This window comes from Pan paniscus, chromosome X (assembly GCF_029289425.2).
Source record: "Pan paniscus chromosome X, NHGRI_mPanPan1-v2.0_pri, whole genome shotgun sequence".
NCBI classification, from domain to species: Eukaryota; Metazoa; Chordata; class Mammalia; order Primates; family Hominidae; genus Pan; species Pan paniscus.
Window position 1 is genome coordinate 102,171,798 of NC_073272.2, and position 17,350 is coordinate 102,189,147.

Below are 17,350 nucleotides of genomic sequence, written 5' to 3' on the forward strand. Positions count from 1 at the left end.
TGAGAAAAGGCTCTCCTATCTGGACGGGTAGAGGAGTTTGCTTTCTGGGGCTTGTGTGACTGCTCTATTAGGGCGGGTTGGCACTTTGCTTGCCTTACTATGGTGTTAGGCCAAGAAATGGTACATGGTATATGACCACTGATGTGTCTTCAAACTTGTATTTTTGTTCCAAATTTCAGAACACAGTGATGGTAGCAGCTCTCCTCAAGGAGAAAATAAAGGTGGAGATTCTTCCCAGGGGAATTTTGGAAAGGAGAACCTTCATGATGAACATGATGGGTATGAGCTCCCACCTCCCCATCTTCAGAACGTAGATGAAAATGTGGAGGTGGGGGATGTCCACGAGGATCCCCAAATAAGAAAGTAAGTGACCAGGAAGGCTGGTTTGCACATAGCAGCCCCTGGGACTTTGTAATTCTTTCACTCTCTGTAGTCTTTTTTTCCTCTCCCTGAAAAACTGAAGAATGCTAGAAGTGAAGTAATGGCTGAAAAATCCTAATTGCAGACCTGGTTTTCAGTGAGTTGAGGGTGTATGAAAAACTGTGTCACATTTCTATGCATTTCTATACATTTATAGACATATCTTTTTATCCATTTCCCTACAGCAACCCCTCTACCTTACAACCCGATAGTAGGAGTGTGAAATGCCATAGTGAATACCAAGATAGAATTCCTCCAGAGAGAGAAGTGGAGAAGAACACACAGAATGGAGACCCAGGGACCTGGTTCAAGGTCACAGTGAGTATCCTGAGAAAATGCAAAAAATGTGCAGGAAAGGTGGGTCAGGGAGAGTTGTATTAATCACACGTAGAAATACTAGATATTTTTCTGAGGACAGGGAAGTTAACATCTAAGCACAGGTTCAGAAAAACAATGTAAAGGGAACAGGCTGACTGCAAGAGGACCCAAGAGGCTGTCTAAACACAAAGGTGGAAACTACTGCCAAGAAGATGTGGCAGCTCTCCACAAGATGCCTCATGGCTCAAGCTGAGTGTAGCAGTGTTGAGTTTCTGGAGTTCTTGTCAGAGGTGCAGGCTGGGTCTTCAATAGGTAGAATCTCCTAGCACCTTAAAAAAAAGATCATTTAGAACATCTGAATTTTATTATCTGAGAGGTATATTTGGAATAGAGAGAAAGGACAACTAGGAAACCCATGTCTGGCAAAAAAAAAAAAAAAAGTTGAAATCATGTTAATGGTCCCTATCTTAGAAGTCTTTTAAAGCTCCATTAGAAGGTTAGAATAAAACACTTAGTTGGGTTATTTTCCAGACTTAATTCCATGTTGTCTCTCTTCTATCCTATCCCTTCTTTTCACCATTAGATTCCTTATGGGATAAAGTATGATAAGAGTTGGATAGTGAATTCAATCCAGAGCCATTGCAGTGTCCCCTTCACTCCAGTCGCTGTAAGAGAAGATGGTGAAGCCAGATGAGTAGGCACAAGGGAGGGGGAGACGCCTGACTCAGCAGGGGCCACTGACCTCTGACACTATTGCTCTTGCCTTTACTCCCTGTAGTTCCACTACAACAAAAATCGGGCCCATTTCTTTATTCAGGATGCTAGTGCTGCCTGTGCATTAAAGAAAGTCAACTGCAAGATTCATGATGAGGAAAACCAAAAGGTATATGTCAACAACATTCCCTATATGTAGTCTCTGGGAAAGAGGACAGGCCAGGGGCTAGTCATTGTCTTTTTTGAGATTGAGGTCCTCATGCTCAACTTGTCTCACCTTCTTGCAGGTATTTGTTTTTGTCAATCTTTCTACTAAACCCCAGTCTATCCAGAAAATGTTGAAACCAAAAGAGATGGCATAGCTAAAGGTAATACAGACTCAAGGCACCACTTCTTCCCCCACCCCTATATTTCCCTGTCACCACTACCACCACCACCAGAGCCTCAGAGCTGCTCTCTTCATCTGTCTCTGCAGCTGACCCTGAACAAACGATATGATGTCTGCCAGCAAGCTCTTGATCTCCAGAGGCTCCGCTTTGACCCAGGTATGGCTGACAGCAGCAATTCTAGGACAAGTAGGGGCAGAGCAGTCTGCCTGGAAGGGAGACTTATATGGACGGCAACTTTGGGAGGGGTTGGTGCTGGTGCTGGTCCAGTCAGGCCCCTCACAGCCTTCTGATGCCCTTCTCTCGGCTTCCTGGAGACTTGGTGAAACATCATATTGATATAATCCTGAATCAAAGAAACTACATGGCTGCCACTCTGAAGATCATTGAAAGGAATTTCCCTGAGGTGAGGCCTTAGGCCCAGTGCTAGTATTTAATTAGAGGGGTGGAAGAGATGGAGTGAAAGGCAGATTTGTTTCCAAGGCTCGAGATAGTATCCGTCACTCTAACTGTTCTTACCTGATAGCTATTATCTTTGAACTTGTGCGACAACAAACTGTACCACCTGGATGGCCTGCCTGACATTATAGAGAAGGCTCCCAAAGTCAAGACCCTGAATCTCTCCAAAAATAAGGTGAGAAGGGGGAACCAGATCAACTTTGGATGGAGGGTGGATGGCAGTACATATCAGAATAATGGCAACAAGCAGGCAGAGGTACCTGTGGGTGACTGTGAGGACTGGGGGAATTCGGGACCCAGGGTCCCGGGTGTTTCTCTTTCCCTGGCCCTCCTTCTCCAGTTTCCTCCCCATCTTTCTTAGCTGAAGTCGGCTTGGGAGTTGGGCAAGGTGAAAGGGTTGAAGCTCGAAGAGCTATGGCTGGAAGGGAACCCGTTGTGCAGCACCTTCTCTGACCAGTCCGCCTATGTAAGGTCAGTGGCAACCCCTGGCACCCTTCCTGGGCACCTTTGCTCCCTGGGTGACTGAGCTGTGTCTGAAGGTGCCCTTCTGCAGGAAGAAGCAGCCTTTGTCCTCTGGGAGGACCACAGACCTCCCCTCCTACTCTCTCTCTCTCTCTCTCTCTGTCACTCACTCATCTGTGCTTAGAGGTCTCCTTTCCTTCCTCTGACATGGTCCCCTTTTCACCTGCTCTGGGGTGTGTTTCCCGCCTGTCTCCACCAAGCCTCCTCCAGTGTGCCCTATGTGAGTGTGCTCCAGGAAGTGGGGCTCCCCACCTCCCCAGGACCAGCAGTATTCAGATGCTGGTGCCCTGGACCGAGAAGAGTCCTTTAGTCCGGGACCTCATGCTGAGACAGGCCTTCCTGCCTCCATGCTGAGATGGGGCTTCCCTCCCCTGTCCCGAGAGGGGTTCTCCTTCTCTTGCTCCAAAAAGGTCCCCCCACCTGTCCTGGGCTGGCATAGGGGCTTCTCTGCCCCATACTGAGGGCTGGGGCCCCGGGTGGCTGCTGTCATGCCATCTCTTCCTCTGGCCCAATGCCAGGAGCTGGGCCCTCCTTGGGGAGAAACCTGGGTTTCCTGCGTCAAGGGGCCAGAAGCGGGCCACGTTCCTGAGGCGGGAGTGGAAGGCAGAGGGCAGAGGAGGTTGAGAAGACAGAAGGACAGGCCTCTCAGGGCACTACCCCACCTTCCCTCCTTCCCCACCTCACATCGTCCTGCCTGGGCCCTCAGAGGAGCCCTGGGTAGCCCGAGATGGGTAGCATTCCTCCGTCAAGGCGTCAGCACAGAGGGGCACAGGAGTCAGGGACCATCAGAAGAGAATGCAGTGGTCTGGAGAGGGGGTCCCCAGACTCTGAACCCCATGCTGAGCTGGGGCCTGACTCTTCACTCCTCCCAGGAGAAGGTCTCCTGTCCCCGTGGCTGCTCTGTTTCCCATGCCCAGCTCAGACTGAGCTCACACAGGTGAGGAAGGCTCCAGCTGCATCCAGTGGGCCCCAGCCCAACAGGTGCATGTTTTCCTTTCCTGCCTCAGTCCCCAGGGACAACCGGGAGCGATGAGGGAAAGGGCTGCAGCAGGGGAGCCCTTTTCTCCTCTATACCTCCCTGAACTCCACCTCCACAGTAGAGCATCTTTCCCTTCCCTTTGCTTTGCATCCTGTTTCTCCCTTGCGTCTCCTCTCCTATGTCTCACCCGTCTCTCCCTCCCCTACCTTCACCCCATTTCTGTTGTCATCACCCTGCCTTCCCCTTCCTGCCTCCTGAGCCCAGCCTCACTCACCTACCTATCCCAGCATCCTCAGCATCCCTAAGACCTGACCTGGTCTTGGCCAGGGGCAGGCCAGGCAGATTGATGGACAGCCAGTGGGGTAGCAGAGCCCTGGGCTCCCACTCCATTTCCTGCTCCCTGCGTAGCCTTCCATGGGGATTTGGACAAAGGGGAGGGAGGGAGGGGGAAGAAACCCTGGAGCTCCCAATGCTGCTTCTTGTGGCACTGGAGAAGAGAGTCGGGGCAATCTAGGTGGAAGCTAACCAGGAGGAAGGAGAGGGAGGAGAGTGAGAGGGGGAGAGGGAGGGGCAGGGGGAGGGAGAGGGAGAGAGGCTGTGCAACCCTGAATTGTCAATCACTTCATTCTATTTTTTGTTATGGACAGTATCATCCGGGAATATTTCCCCAAGTTGTTACGCCTGGTAAGTATTTACTGTCATCATTGTCTCCTCTTACTCAAGTACATGACCTCCATGCCTGCCCTCAAGTCCTTTGGCTCTTGCCTGGATTACATGTTTGTATCCAACCCTCATCCATTTTAGAGGCATAGATTCCTGAAAAAGACAAGAATATTCTCCCTGGAATAAAATGTCCATAAACACACACACGCACCCACACTCACTAATTGACACAAAAGTTGCATCTAATAATAGATGCTTCCAAGACCCACTGTTGAAGACTCCATCTGCTGTCTTGCTGATAGAATTTTGAGGGGGCCATTTCATGCCTCACCTCTGACCCTTTTTCCCTCCAGGCCTGTTCATCTCCTTACTCATCCAGCTCTACCTCCCTGGTATGCACTGCTGACTGCCTCTTTCCTTTCTCAGGATGGCCAGGAGTTAGCATCTCCAATTATAATTGGCATTGAAGCCCCTGAGATAATAAAACCTTGTAAGGTAAGGAGGGACCAGATTTGAGATACTGTAAGGGACGTTTTTTAAACCACATAGTTTCAAGATGTCTTTTGATTCCAGGAAAGCTATAAAGGATCTGAGACCATAAAGAGTCTGGTGCTTCAGTTCCTGCTTCAGTAAGTACCCCAGAATCCTGAGGTCGTGGAAGGTTGAGACAAGACAGGCCACCCAAGCAAATGTCTATTCATGGATTTAGGAAGTCTTCAAGTCTCCTTTGGGGCCCAGGCCACAGAGATAGCCTTTCCCCACTGCTCTTTCACAGGTATTACTTGATCTATGACTCTGAAGATCGAACGGGTCTCCTCAGTGTTTACCATGACAAGGCCTGCTTCTCCCTGACCATTACCCTCAACCCTGAGGACCCAGAACCGTGAATATCACAGCTCTGACTCTGGTCTGGGGCCATGTGGTCCCCAGCAAAGGCCAGTTCCTGGAAATGTCTGCACTAGCTGGACCACCCACTCCTGTTCCTCTTCTTCTCCTAGGAGCAGCTTGGAAAAATACTTCAAGGATAGCAGGAATATAAAGAATATCAAGGACCCTCGTGTGTGATGGGTGAAGATCAGCATGGGAAATGGGGTGGAGAGTCAATAATAGGGTACAGGGTACAGGGTGTGGCAGCCCTCAATGCTTCTCTTGCTCACACAGGCCTGAGGATTCAGCTGCTGAAGCACACAAAACGTGAGGTTGTGGACTCCCTCAGTGTATTGCCCAGAACTCAGCATGACCTTAACTCCTATGTGGTAGACTTGTGCATCCAAATGGTGAGCACCTGCTTCCTCCCTCAGTCAGGCCCAGAGAGCTGAAGTAGGTAGGAAGTAGGTAGGTGGGTAGGAGGATCATGAAGGCTCTAGTTTTTTCTTCTTCCCTTTCAGGAAAGGATGCTTGTCTTTTCTGTCAATGGAGTATTTAAGGAAGGTGAGTGTCTATAGATTCTTCTCTCCAGATCACTCATTACTCCCTTCCCCAGGCTGGGCTTACTCCAAGAACTCTCTCAGCTTCCCAAGTTGCTCTTCTCCCCTTCCCTTGCATTCTTCCTCTCCGTTTGTGTTCTTCCTCTCCTGGCAACTTTCTGTTATCTTTGTGTTCTTTCCTTTTTGTTCCCGTCCCTTTGTGTTCTTCCTCTCCCCCAATTTTGTTCCCAAACATCATTACTTCCTGACCTACATCCATGCCTGTCTGCACCTGCACCACTCAGGCTTAGGGACACAGCCTGTAGAGTTTGATGGCTCTCATCCCAGGTTGTTACTTTGCGAACTTGGGACATTGTCCTGTTACCTAACCCCTCAGTTTCCTCATTTGCAAAATGGGGTTGGTAAGCTCATCTCTTGGGCGACTGTGTAAAATGAATCAAGCGAACTCATGTTTGTCAAGAGACCTGACACATGTTAGGGGGTTCTATCCCTGGGTGCCGCTTGTTCCTATTTTTGCCCTCTCAGTCCCTGAAACTCCCTCCTGACTCTCACTGAAAAGTTGTCCCAGCCTGGCTCCCTTCAGGGTGCCAAAAGATTATCTCCCTGACTGGAGAACCCTGTATGAATGTGTAAAGCATGTGCAACTGTAAGGAGGTATCATTGTTTGTTGTTTCTAAAGTGGAAAGAGAGTCTCCAGGTTCTGTTCTTGCCTTCACCCGAACCTTCATCTTGACTTCTGTCAGCAATTCCAAGTAAGTGCTGTGCTGTGGGTGGGAGCACCCATCCTGTCCTGGAGCCAATGGTGTGGTAATGTGGTGGTGCAGTCCTCAGGATGTTCTCAGTACCATAGAAAGCCAACTGGTAGATCCAAGGAGAGGTCTAGATTATGAGAATACCAGATTCTCTTTTTGGCCACAATACTTACTAATTAGCTGTGTATCTTTTTGTCCAGTTGTAAGATTTCTCTGTGAAACAGTCCTTTTCTGAAAATGGGATGTCTACTTCTTTTGTAAAGTGTAAATGCATTGGGGTTAAATCTACAAATCTAAGGAAACTGGTAGGCAATCTCTCCAAAGGTGGACTCTGCAGCAGGGGTAAAGCCTACCAGCCAAGGAATCCGAAAGGTGGGCAGAGTAGGGGCTTGGAAGGAATCTGGTTCCTCAGTGGCAGTGGAAGCAGGATCATTGTTGAAAGTGTGAGGTTGTCCATTTTTCCAGTTGTCTGAGAGCTTGTCTTTCCTTCAGTCTGTATATTGTGAATGACAAGCTGATTGTGAGGAATGCCAGCACGAAGGAGACCCAGAGTGCCTTCTCCATCCCAGTGCCTGCACCCTCCTCCAGCTCCTTGCCTACCCTCTCCCAGAAGCAGCAGGAAATGGTGGAGACTGTCTCCACCCAGTCTGGGATGAAACTTGAGCAGTCTCAGAAGTGAGTGCTGGGAGTCTTTCAGGATAGATGTGAGCTGGGAAGAGTGGGGAGTGAAAAATGGAAACTCTCAGTTAATTTGTAAAAATAACTATTTAGATGTGGTGCTTCCAAAAATGAGTGGCCTCATAAAGTATATATATATTAATTGATTGTGATAAAGAAATTAATTTTTAAACAATATAGCGTTCAGATCACATGACATGATCTTGTATATATAAAATCCTATGGAAACCACTTAAAAACACGTTAAAATTAATAAACAAGTTCTGCCTTGTTTCAGGATACAAAATCAATATACAAAAACCAATTGTATTACTATATACCTGTAATGAACAATAAGAAAATAAAATTAAGAAAACAATTCCATGTACAAAAGCATACAAATAACACAGGAACAAATTTAATGACAAAGAAAAATCCAAAACATTTACTTTGAAATCTGCAGTACATTATAGAAAGAAATTAAGGAAGACCTAAATAAATGGAATGACATCCCATGTCCCTGGATTGGAAGACTTAATATTGTTAAAATGGCAATACTCCCCAAATTTGTATATAGATTCAATGCAAATGCAATCCATATCAAAATCCCAGCTGGCTTCTTTGTAGAAATTAAGAGGTTAACCCTAACATTTAAATGAAAATACAATGAATGCAGAATAAAAAATAATTTTGAAAAAGAACAAAGTTGGAGGACCCACTACAAAGTTACTGCAGTCTTACTACAAAGCTACAGTAATCAGTCCATACTGAGTGATACAGACCTAAGAATAGACATATAGATCAATGTAATAAAGTGAGAGTCCAAAATAAACCAAAATCCTTACCTTTATGGTCAATAGCTTTTCTACCAGAGCGCCAAGAAAAAAAGCCAATGGGTAAAGAAAGAATAGCCTTTTCAACAACTGGCGCAGGCAGAACTGGATATCCACTCACAAACAATGAATTTGTACCCCATCATATGCCATATACAATAATAAATCAAAATAGCCCAAGGCCTAAAAGTTAGAGCTAAAACTATAAAAATCTTAGAAGGAAACAAAAGAGTGAATCTTTGTGACCTTGAATTAGACAGTGGTTTCTGATATATAACAAAACACACATACACAGACAAAATTAGATAAAGTGGATTTCTTCACAATTTAAAACTTGTTTTGCATTAAAAGGTACTATCAATGAAGTAAAAAGACAACCCAAGAATCAGAGAAAATATGTGCATTATTATACATCTGATAAGGGACTTGTATTCAGAATATATAAAGAACTCTTGGAACTCAACCATAAAAATGAAAATAACCCAATTAAAATGTAAACCACACTGAGGTATCACTTCACACACAGCAGGATGGCTACCATTTTTTGAGATCGAAATAACAAGTGTTGATAGGAGGAAAGCAATAGGGAGAGCTGTGTTAAAAGATACAAAATTACAGCTACATAGGAGGAATAAGTTCTAGTGTTTTACAGCATTGTGGGATGACTATAGCTAACAATAATATGTAGTTTCAAATAGCTAGAAGGAGGATATTAAATGTTCCCAACACAAAGATAAATATTTAAGATGATGGATATGCTAGTTACATTCATCTGCTCACTGTACATTGCATGTATCGAAACATCATTATGTACCCCATAAATATGTACAATTATTATATGTCAATTAAAAATAATTTTTTTAATGTTGACAAAGCTATGGATAAATTGGAACCCTCATACATTGCTGGTAAGAATGGAAAATGATGCAGCTACTGTGGAAAATAGTTTGGCAGTTCTTCAAAATGGTAAATATGGAATTACTATATGACACAGCGATTACACAAAGAGTGATGAAAACTTATGTTCACACAAAAACTTGAAAATGAGTGTTTATTGCAGCATTATTTGTAATAGTCAAAAAGTGGAAACAATCCAAATATTCATCCATTTATGAAGATAAATCAAATGTGATATGTCTATATAATGAAATATTACTTGGCAATAAAATAGAATTAAGTTGTGATACATGTTATAACATGGATGACCCTTGAAAATATTATGCTAAGTGAAAACAGCCAATCACAAAAGACTACATATTATATGAGTTCGTTTATATAAAATGCCCCAAATAGGCAAATCCATAGAGACAGATAACAGATTAATGGTAACTAGGGTCTGGGCAAAAAGGGGAATGAAGAGTGACTGCTAACAGGTAAGGAGTATTTTTTTAAGGTGGTGGAAATGTTTTGGGTAGATAAAATTGTAATGGTTGCACAATTTTGTAAATATACCAGAAAAATCACTGAATTGTACACCTTAAAATGGTGAATCCTGTCTTACACCACAATTTTAAAATTAGTGGATAATTTTTAGTTTTGAATTTCTATTTGTTATTTCTTGAACATCTTTTTTCGTCAATATATATTAAGCTCTTGTTCATTTGAACAACCATATTTTCCTACTTTGTATTCTAGTGGGCATGAATGTCAGCGATAGGCATTTTGGTTTTCCCTAGGCCTTTAGTCATCGTTACAATAGTGCTCATATTGGTACATGGGTCCCAGCAAAAAGTAGCATAGATTAAGGGGTGGCATTGCATAGTCAGCGTGTTGGAGATCACCTGTTCTTCTCCCACCCCAGGTGCCTTCAGGACAGTGAGTAGAACTACACCAAAGCTGACCAGGTTTTCACTATGCTCCAGGTGAGATCTGGGAATCAAGTGGGTAAAATGTGGATGTTTCCTGTCTTTCAGAAAGGCCAGAAAATTGTAGGCGAGGTGGTCTGGGTATGGAACCCAGGGCATCTGGCTCTTTGGACATCCCAACTCCTTTTCTTTACTTCCTCTAGACCGAAGGCAAGATCTCAGTGGAGGCCTTCAAGCAAATCCCCTAAAAGGAGCCCTTCGATGTCTTCTTTGTCTTCATTCACATCCTCTTTGTTTCCTCTTTTTACCAGCCTAAGGCCGTGCCCAGGACTGGGGTTGGCAGCCTGGCTCACCGGAAAGCCAAAGTTAACTTGCAGGCCGGGTAACATAACCACTTGAAGAACCAGTTGTTCTGTGTATTCGCCCCACTCATGATCACCATTTATTTTCATAATAAAGAGTGATGTTACACGTTGTACATTATATGTCCTGGATTGCTCTTCCCCTGCCCCAACCATGAGCCAGCAGGGCCAGGACTGAAAGACCCTGCATCCCTATTCATCCCTGGCTGGCTGCAGGAGATACATTGATTGGGCTTGCATTCATAGGTAATTTGTCAATAAATCCTGATGAGAAAGGGCACACGCTCCTTCCAGAGATTGGCCTTGGCCTTAAGAGACAGTGGGACTCTGTCAGATGCTCAACCTGGAGCCAAACAGAAGCGGGCATGTTACCTGGCACAACAGGGGCTTCCATCCACCGTCCCGACCCCTCCCTTTCCCAAAGGTGCACTTTGCGAGTCTCAGGTTAGCATCTGCAGGGGCGGGGAGACTCAGCCCATCTGCCCAGCTCATTCCTCAGAGAGCTGACACTGGGTGCTCCATGTCCATGTTCTTGAATGGGTTCAGCCATTTATTTTCACTTCTAAGCAAACAACAGCAGCACAGAATCTCAGGTTATGGTCATTTCGGTAGGAACTTTCTCAACAACTTGCATTTAGCAGTTCCGAATTGCAGGCAAGAGTTGAATGGGACATTTGCAGAATTTATTTTCCACACTTCTGTAATGCTTGCATGTTAGACAATCAGCAGGCACACTTTTTGAAATTAGAATAATAGTGGTATGACGTTTTCAAGTCACAATCCTATAAATGATTACATAGGAGAGGTACCACCAGTTTACAAATTATGCCTCCACTTTCGTGTTTGGCATATGTTATTTCCTACCAGTTGCCACTTTCCTACCACTTGCCACTTTTCAATTCTTTATGTACATGTACATTTGGGAGCCATATGTTGGAGTGTTAATCTCTTAAAACTAGGAACTAAGGGGATAGTTGCAATCACATAAAGAATAATGCCAACTTTGTTCATCCCTGTAGTGCCTCAATAGTCAAAGACAAGCTCCTGTACCTCTCTAAGCCTTGGTCCTCTCACCTAGGGAGCAGAGACCACACCGTGCCCTTCTCAGCCTCATCGTGGGGACTACAGATGGTCTCACATGTTACTTATCAACCACGGTGTCTGTTTAGGCACTCAGAGCTCAGAGATGCCTGGGTTCCTTTGTGTGCAGGAATCATGGAACCCATCACATGGCCCCTCTACTTCCCCTCTGTACATCATCAGGCTTCCACAATCTTGACCTCCTTTTCTAGCCAGCTCAGACACCATGGTCTTCCAGTCTCTCATCCTCCTGCCAGTTCCCACAATTCCTTGTGGTCTCATGCTCCCAAGCAAATGCTAACCCTAAAGTTGTCTTCATCACATATGTCTGTATACCCAAAGTCACAGTTTCTAAGTAGCAGAATTGAGATGTGAAACTAGACAGTGGGGCCTCAAAGTCTTGAGTATGGAATGGCTGCACACTCATTAAACCTCCAGTCTTTTATTTTAATCTCCAAAACAGCATGTTGCATGAGCATTAGTGCTATTCTCATTTAAAAGAAGATAAAAATTAGGCCCAGAGGAGTGACATAGTTAATACAACTCAGGATTTTGGTATGCAGTCACTCACCTGTGCCACCCTCAACTATAACATAGATTCATACTCGATGTAAAAATATAGCTAGACTTGAAGTCAGCACAAGGGAAATGACTCAACCATTTTCCTCTGGTCATGGATAGATGTGCTCTTGGAACACCCCTTTCCATACTCCAATCTTTAGTTCCTGTGTACACTCTCCCCATTCTTAGACACAATAAGAAAACTGTGGCTTTGATGTTCAACTATAGGGTGGAGCAGCAGAGACAAGAAAGAACATAGAATGAAATGAAGGTTTCCAGCAAGACAGATACCAATTTACAAGATTATGTTCCTATGGTTTTACACATTTTATTTAAGTATCAATGCTCGCTCTCTCTCTCTCACTAACATCCCATTCCTTGATCTCTCTAATTTTCTCCCACTTTCAGACCTTCTAGCACTTTCTTTCCCTTCCAAACTTGATTGCAGGCTCCATAATTTCATGCACAATTGAGGCAAAATCCTCAACTTCCTTGCAGTGTCAGCAGGGTCACTAAATTTTATTCATGATAATAGCCTGGGAATCAGAAATTAGTAAATGGACACTGGTGCCAGGGTCAGTTTTTCTATAGTTAACTGCTTTCCGTTGAATTGAAAATATTAAAGTTCAAAAGATATATTCTATCCCCTCTGCCAAAAACAACCAAAAATTAATGGCAAGTGAAAAATTGGAAAAGTATTTGCAACATATTTTAGTGAGAGAAGATTAATATACTGGACATATAAATAAATCTGACTTAGCTAAAAGAGTGATGTCTATGGCCAGCTATTATATATTTCAAAGAAATATTAAACTAATTCAAATATACACACAATTTTAAAGTACATATAAAAACGAGATAAATACATGAAAAAGCAAATTTCAGAATATACATATAATAAGATCCAACTGATTAAAAAGAATATATATTTACATATTAACATACATGTATGAGTTTCATTGTTTGGAAATCATAGTAATAATAGATATTTACTTCTAGTGCTTTGTTCATGGTTTCTACAACTCTTCAGTAATACCTCTTACTTTCCACTATTAGAAAGTATTTTCGGGGGCTGTTCCAAGATGCCCAAATAGTAACAGCTCCAGTCTACAGCTCCCAGCGTGAGTGACGGAGATGACGGGTGATTTCTCATTTGGATACCTCATTTCCAACTGAGGTACCGGGTTCATTTCACTGGGGCTTGTCGGACAGTGGGTGCAGGACAGTGGATGCAGCGCACTGAGCATGAGCCGAAGCAGGGTGAGGCATCGCCTCACCAGGGAAGTGCAAAGGGTCAGGGAATTCCCTTTCCTAGCCAAGCAAAGCTGTGACAGATGGCACCTGGAAAATCGGGTCACTCCCACCCTAATACTACGCTTTTCCAATGGTCTTAGCAAATGGCACACCAGGAGATTATATCCTGCGCATGGCTCAGAGGGTCCCATGCCCACAGAGCCTCGCCCATTGCTAGCACAGCAGTCTGAGATTGAACTGCAAGGTGGCAGCAAGGCTGGGGGAGGGGCACCTGCCATTGCTGAGGCTTGAATAGGTAAACAAAGCGGCCAGCAAGGTCAAACTGGGTGGAGCCCACCGCACCTCAAGGAGGCCTGCCTACCTCTGTAGACTACACTTCTGGGGGCAGGGCATAGCCATACAAAAGGCAGCAGAAACCTCTGCAGACTTACATGTCCCTGTCTGACAACTTTGAAGAGAGTAGTGGTTCTCCCAGCACGGAGTTTGAGATCTGAGAAAGGACAGACTGCCTCCACAAGTGGGTCCCTGACCCCTGAGTAGCCTAACTGGGAGGCACCCCCCAGTAGGGGCAGACTGACACCTCACATGGCCGGGTACCCCTCTGAGATGAAACTTGCAGAGGAACGATCAGGCAGCAACATTTGCTGTTCAGCAATATAAGCTGTTCTGCAGCCTCCACTGCTGATACCCAGGCAAACAGGGTCTGGAGTGGACCTCCAGCTAACTCCAACAGACCTACAGCTGAGGGTCCTGACTATTAGAAGGAAAAGTAACAAACACAAAGGACATCCACACCAAAACCCCATCTGTATGTCACCATCATCAAAGACCAAAGGTAGATAAAACCACAAAAATGGGGAAAAAACAGAGCAGAAAAACTGAAAATTCTAAAAATCAGACCACTTCTCCTCCTACAAAGGAATGCAGCTCCTCACCAGCAACAGAACAAAGCTGGATGGAGAATGACCTTGATGAGTTGAGAGAAGAAGGCTTCAGACGATCAAACTTCTCCGAGCTAAAGGAGGAAGTCTGAACCCACCCCAAAGAAGTAAAAAACCTTGAAAAAAGATTACACGAATGGCTAACTAGAATAACCAATGCAGAGAAGTCTTTAAAGGACCTGATGGAACTGAAAACCATGGTACGGGAACTACGTGACAAATGCACAAGCTTCAGCAGCCGATTCGATCAACTGGAAGAAAGGGTATCAGTGATTGAAGATCAAATGAATGAAATGAAACGAGAAGAGAAGTTTAGAGAAAAAAGAATAAAAAGAAACGAACAAAGCCTCCAAGAAATATGGGACTATGTGAAAAGACAAAATCTACATCTGATTGGTGTACCTGAAAGTGACGGGGAGAATGGAACCAAGTTGGAAAACACTCTGCAGGATATTATCCAGGAGAACTTCCCCAACCTAGCAAGGCAGGCCAACATTCAAATTCAGGAAATACAGAGAACGCCACAAAGATACTCCTCAAGAAGAGCAACTTCAAGATGCATAATTGTCGATTCACCAAAGTTGAAATGAAGGAAAAAATGTTAAGGGCAGCCAGAAAGAAAGGTCGGGTTACCCACAAAGGGAAGCCCATCAGACTAACAGCTGATCTCTTGGCAGAAACTCTACAAGCTAGAAGAGAGTGGGGGCCAATATTCAACGTTCTTAAAGAAAAGAATTTTCAACCCAGAATGTCATATCCAGCCAAATTAATCTTCATAAGTGAAGGAGAAATAAAATCCCTAACAGACAAGCAAATGCTGAGAGACTTTGTCACCACCCGGCCTGCGCTACAAGAGCTCCTGAATAAAGCACTAAACATGGAAAGGAACAACCAGTACCAGCCACTGCAAAACCATGCCAAATTGTAAAGACCATCGAGGCTAGGAAGAAACTGCATCAACTAACGAGCAAAATAACCAGCTAACATCATAATGACAGGATCAAATACACACATAACAATATTAACCTTAAATGTAAATGGGCTAAATGCTCCAATTGAAAGACACAGACTGGCAAATTTGATAAAGAGCCAAGACCCATCAGTGTGCTATATTCAGGAAACCTATCTCACGTGCAGAGACACACATAGGCTCAAAATAAAGGGATGGAGGAAGATCTACCAAACAAATGGAAAACAAAAAAAGGCAGGGGTTGCAATCCTAGTGTCTGACTAAAACAGACTTTAAACCAACAAAGATCAAAAGAGACAAAGAAGGCCACTACATGATGGTAAAGAGATAAATTCAACAAGAAGAGCTAACTATCCTAAATATATATGCACGATACAGGAGCACCCAGATTGATAAAGTAAGTCCTTAGAGACCTACAAAGAGACTTAGACCACCACACAATAATAATGGGGGACGTTAACACCCCACTGTCAACATTAGACAGATCAACGAGACAGAAAGTTCACAAGGATATCCAGGAATTGAACTCAGCTCTACACCAAGTGGACCTAATAGACATCTACAGAACTCTCCACCCCAAATCAACAGAATATACATTCTTTTTAGCATGACACCACACCTATTCCAAAATTGACCACATACTTGGAAGTAAAGCACTCCTCAGCAAATGTAAAAGAACAGAAATTATAACGAACTGTCTTTCAGACCACAGTGCAATCAAACTAGAACTCAAGATTAAGAAACTCACTCAAAACCAGTCAACTACATGGAAACTGAACAGCCTGCTCCTGTATGACTACTGGGTACATAACGAAATGAAGGCAGAAATAAAGATGTTCTTTGAAACCAACGAGAACAAAGACACAGCATACCAGAATCTCTGGGACACATTCAAAGCAGTGTGTAGGGGGAAATTTATAGTGCTAAATGCCCACAAGAGAAAGCAGGAAAGATCTAAAATTGACACCCTAACATCACAATTAAAAGAACTAGAGAAGCAAGAGTAAACACATTCAAAAGCTAGCAGAAGGCAAGAAATAACTAAGATCAGAGCAGAACTGAAGGAGATAGAGACACAAAAAACCCTTCAAAAAATCAATGAATCCAGGAGGTGGTTTTTTGAAAGGATCAACAAAATTGATAGACTGCTAGCAAGATTAATAAAGAAGAAAAGAGAGAAGAATCAAATAGACGCAATAAAAAATGATAAAGGGGATATCACCACCGATCCCACAGAAATACAAACTACCATCAGAGAATACTAAAAACACCTCTATGCAAATAAACTAGAAAATCTAGAAGAAATGGATAAATTCCTCGACACATACACCCTCCCAAGACTAAACCAGGAAGAAGTTGAATCTCTGAATAGACCAATAACAGGCTCTGAAATTGAGGCAACAATTAATAGCTTACCAACCAAAAAAAGTCCAGGACCAGATGGATTCACAGCCGAATTCTACCAGAGGTACAAGAAGGAGCTGGTACCATTCCTTCTGAAACTATTCCAATTGATAGAAGAAAAGGGAATCCTCCCTAACTCATTTTATGAGGACAGCATCATCCTGATACCAAAGCCTGGCAGAGACACAACAAAAAAAGAGAATTCTAGACCAATATCCCTGATGAACATCGATGCAAAAATCCTCAATAAAATACTGGCAAACCAAATCCAGCAGCACATCAAAAAGCTTATCCACCATTGTCAAGTGGGCTTCATCCCTGGGATGCAAGGCTGGTTCAGCACACGCAAATCAATAAACGTAATCCAGCATATAAACAGAACCAACAACAAAAACCACATGATTATCTCAATAGATGCAGAAAAGGCCTTTGACAAAATTCAACAGCCCTTCATGCTAAAAACTCTCAATGAATTAGGTATTGATGGGACATATCTCAAAATAATAAGAGCTATGTATGACAAACCCACAGCCAATATCATACTGAATGGACAAAAATTGGAAGCATTCCCTTTGAAAACTGCCACAAGACAGGGATGCCCTCTCTCACCACTCCTATTCAACATAGTGTTGGAAGTTCTGGCCAGGGCAATCAGGCAGGAGAAGGAAATAAAGGGTATTCAATTAGGAAAAGAGGAAGTCAAATTGTCCCTGTTTGCAGACGACATGATTGTATATCTCGAAAACCCCATTGTCTCAGCCCAAAATCTCCTTAAGCTGATAAGCAACTTCAGCAAAGTCTCAGGATACAAAATCAATGTACAAAAATCACAAGCATTCTTAT

The 17,350-nt window shown here is 43.7% G+C and overlaps 1 protein-coding gene across 1 annotated transcript; it reads left to right on the forward strand.

Annotated features, from left to right (window-relative positions):
• The first annotated feature begins 502 nt into the window (after positions 1-502).
• Positions 503-10,369, forward strand: LOC100985902 (nuclear RNA export factor 2-like). The gene is given in 19 exon segments (XM_034950312.3): positions 503-738; positions 1,322-1,405; positions 1,517-1,621; positions 1,740-1,820; positions 1,928-1,997; positions 2,156-2,244; positions 2,365-2,472; positions 2,659-2,768; positions 4,446-4,482; positions 4,888-4,956; positions 5,035-5,090; positions 5,237-5,344; positions 5,460-5,518; positions 5,623-5,738; positions 5,850-5,892; positions 6,568-6,640; positions 7,133-7,315; positions 9,932-9,992; positions 10,139-10,369. Coding segments are annotated over 18 exon segments (1,596 nt in total). The 5' UTR covers positions 503-555; the 3' UTR covers positions 9,954-9,992; positions 10,139-10,369.
• Positions 10,370-17,350: the final 6,981 nt, after the last annotated feature.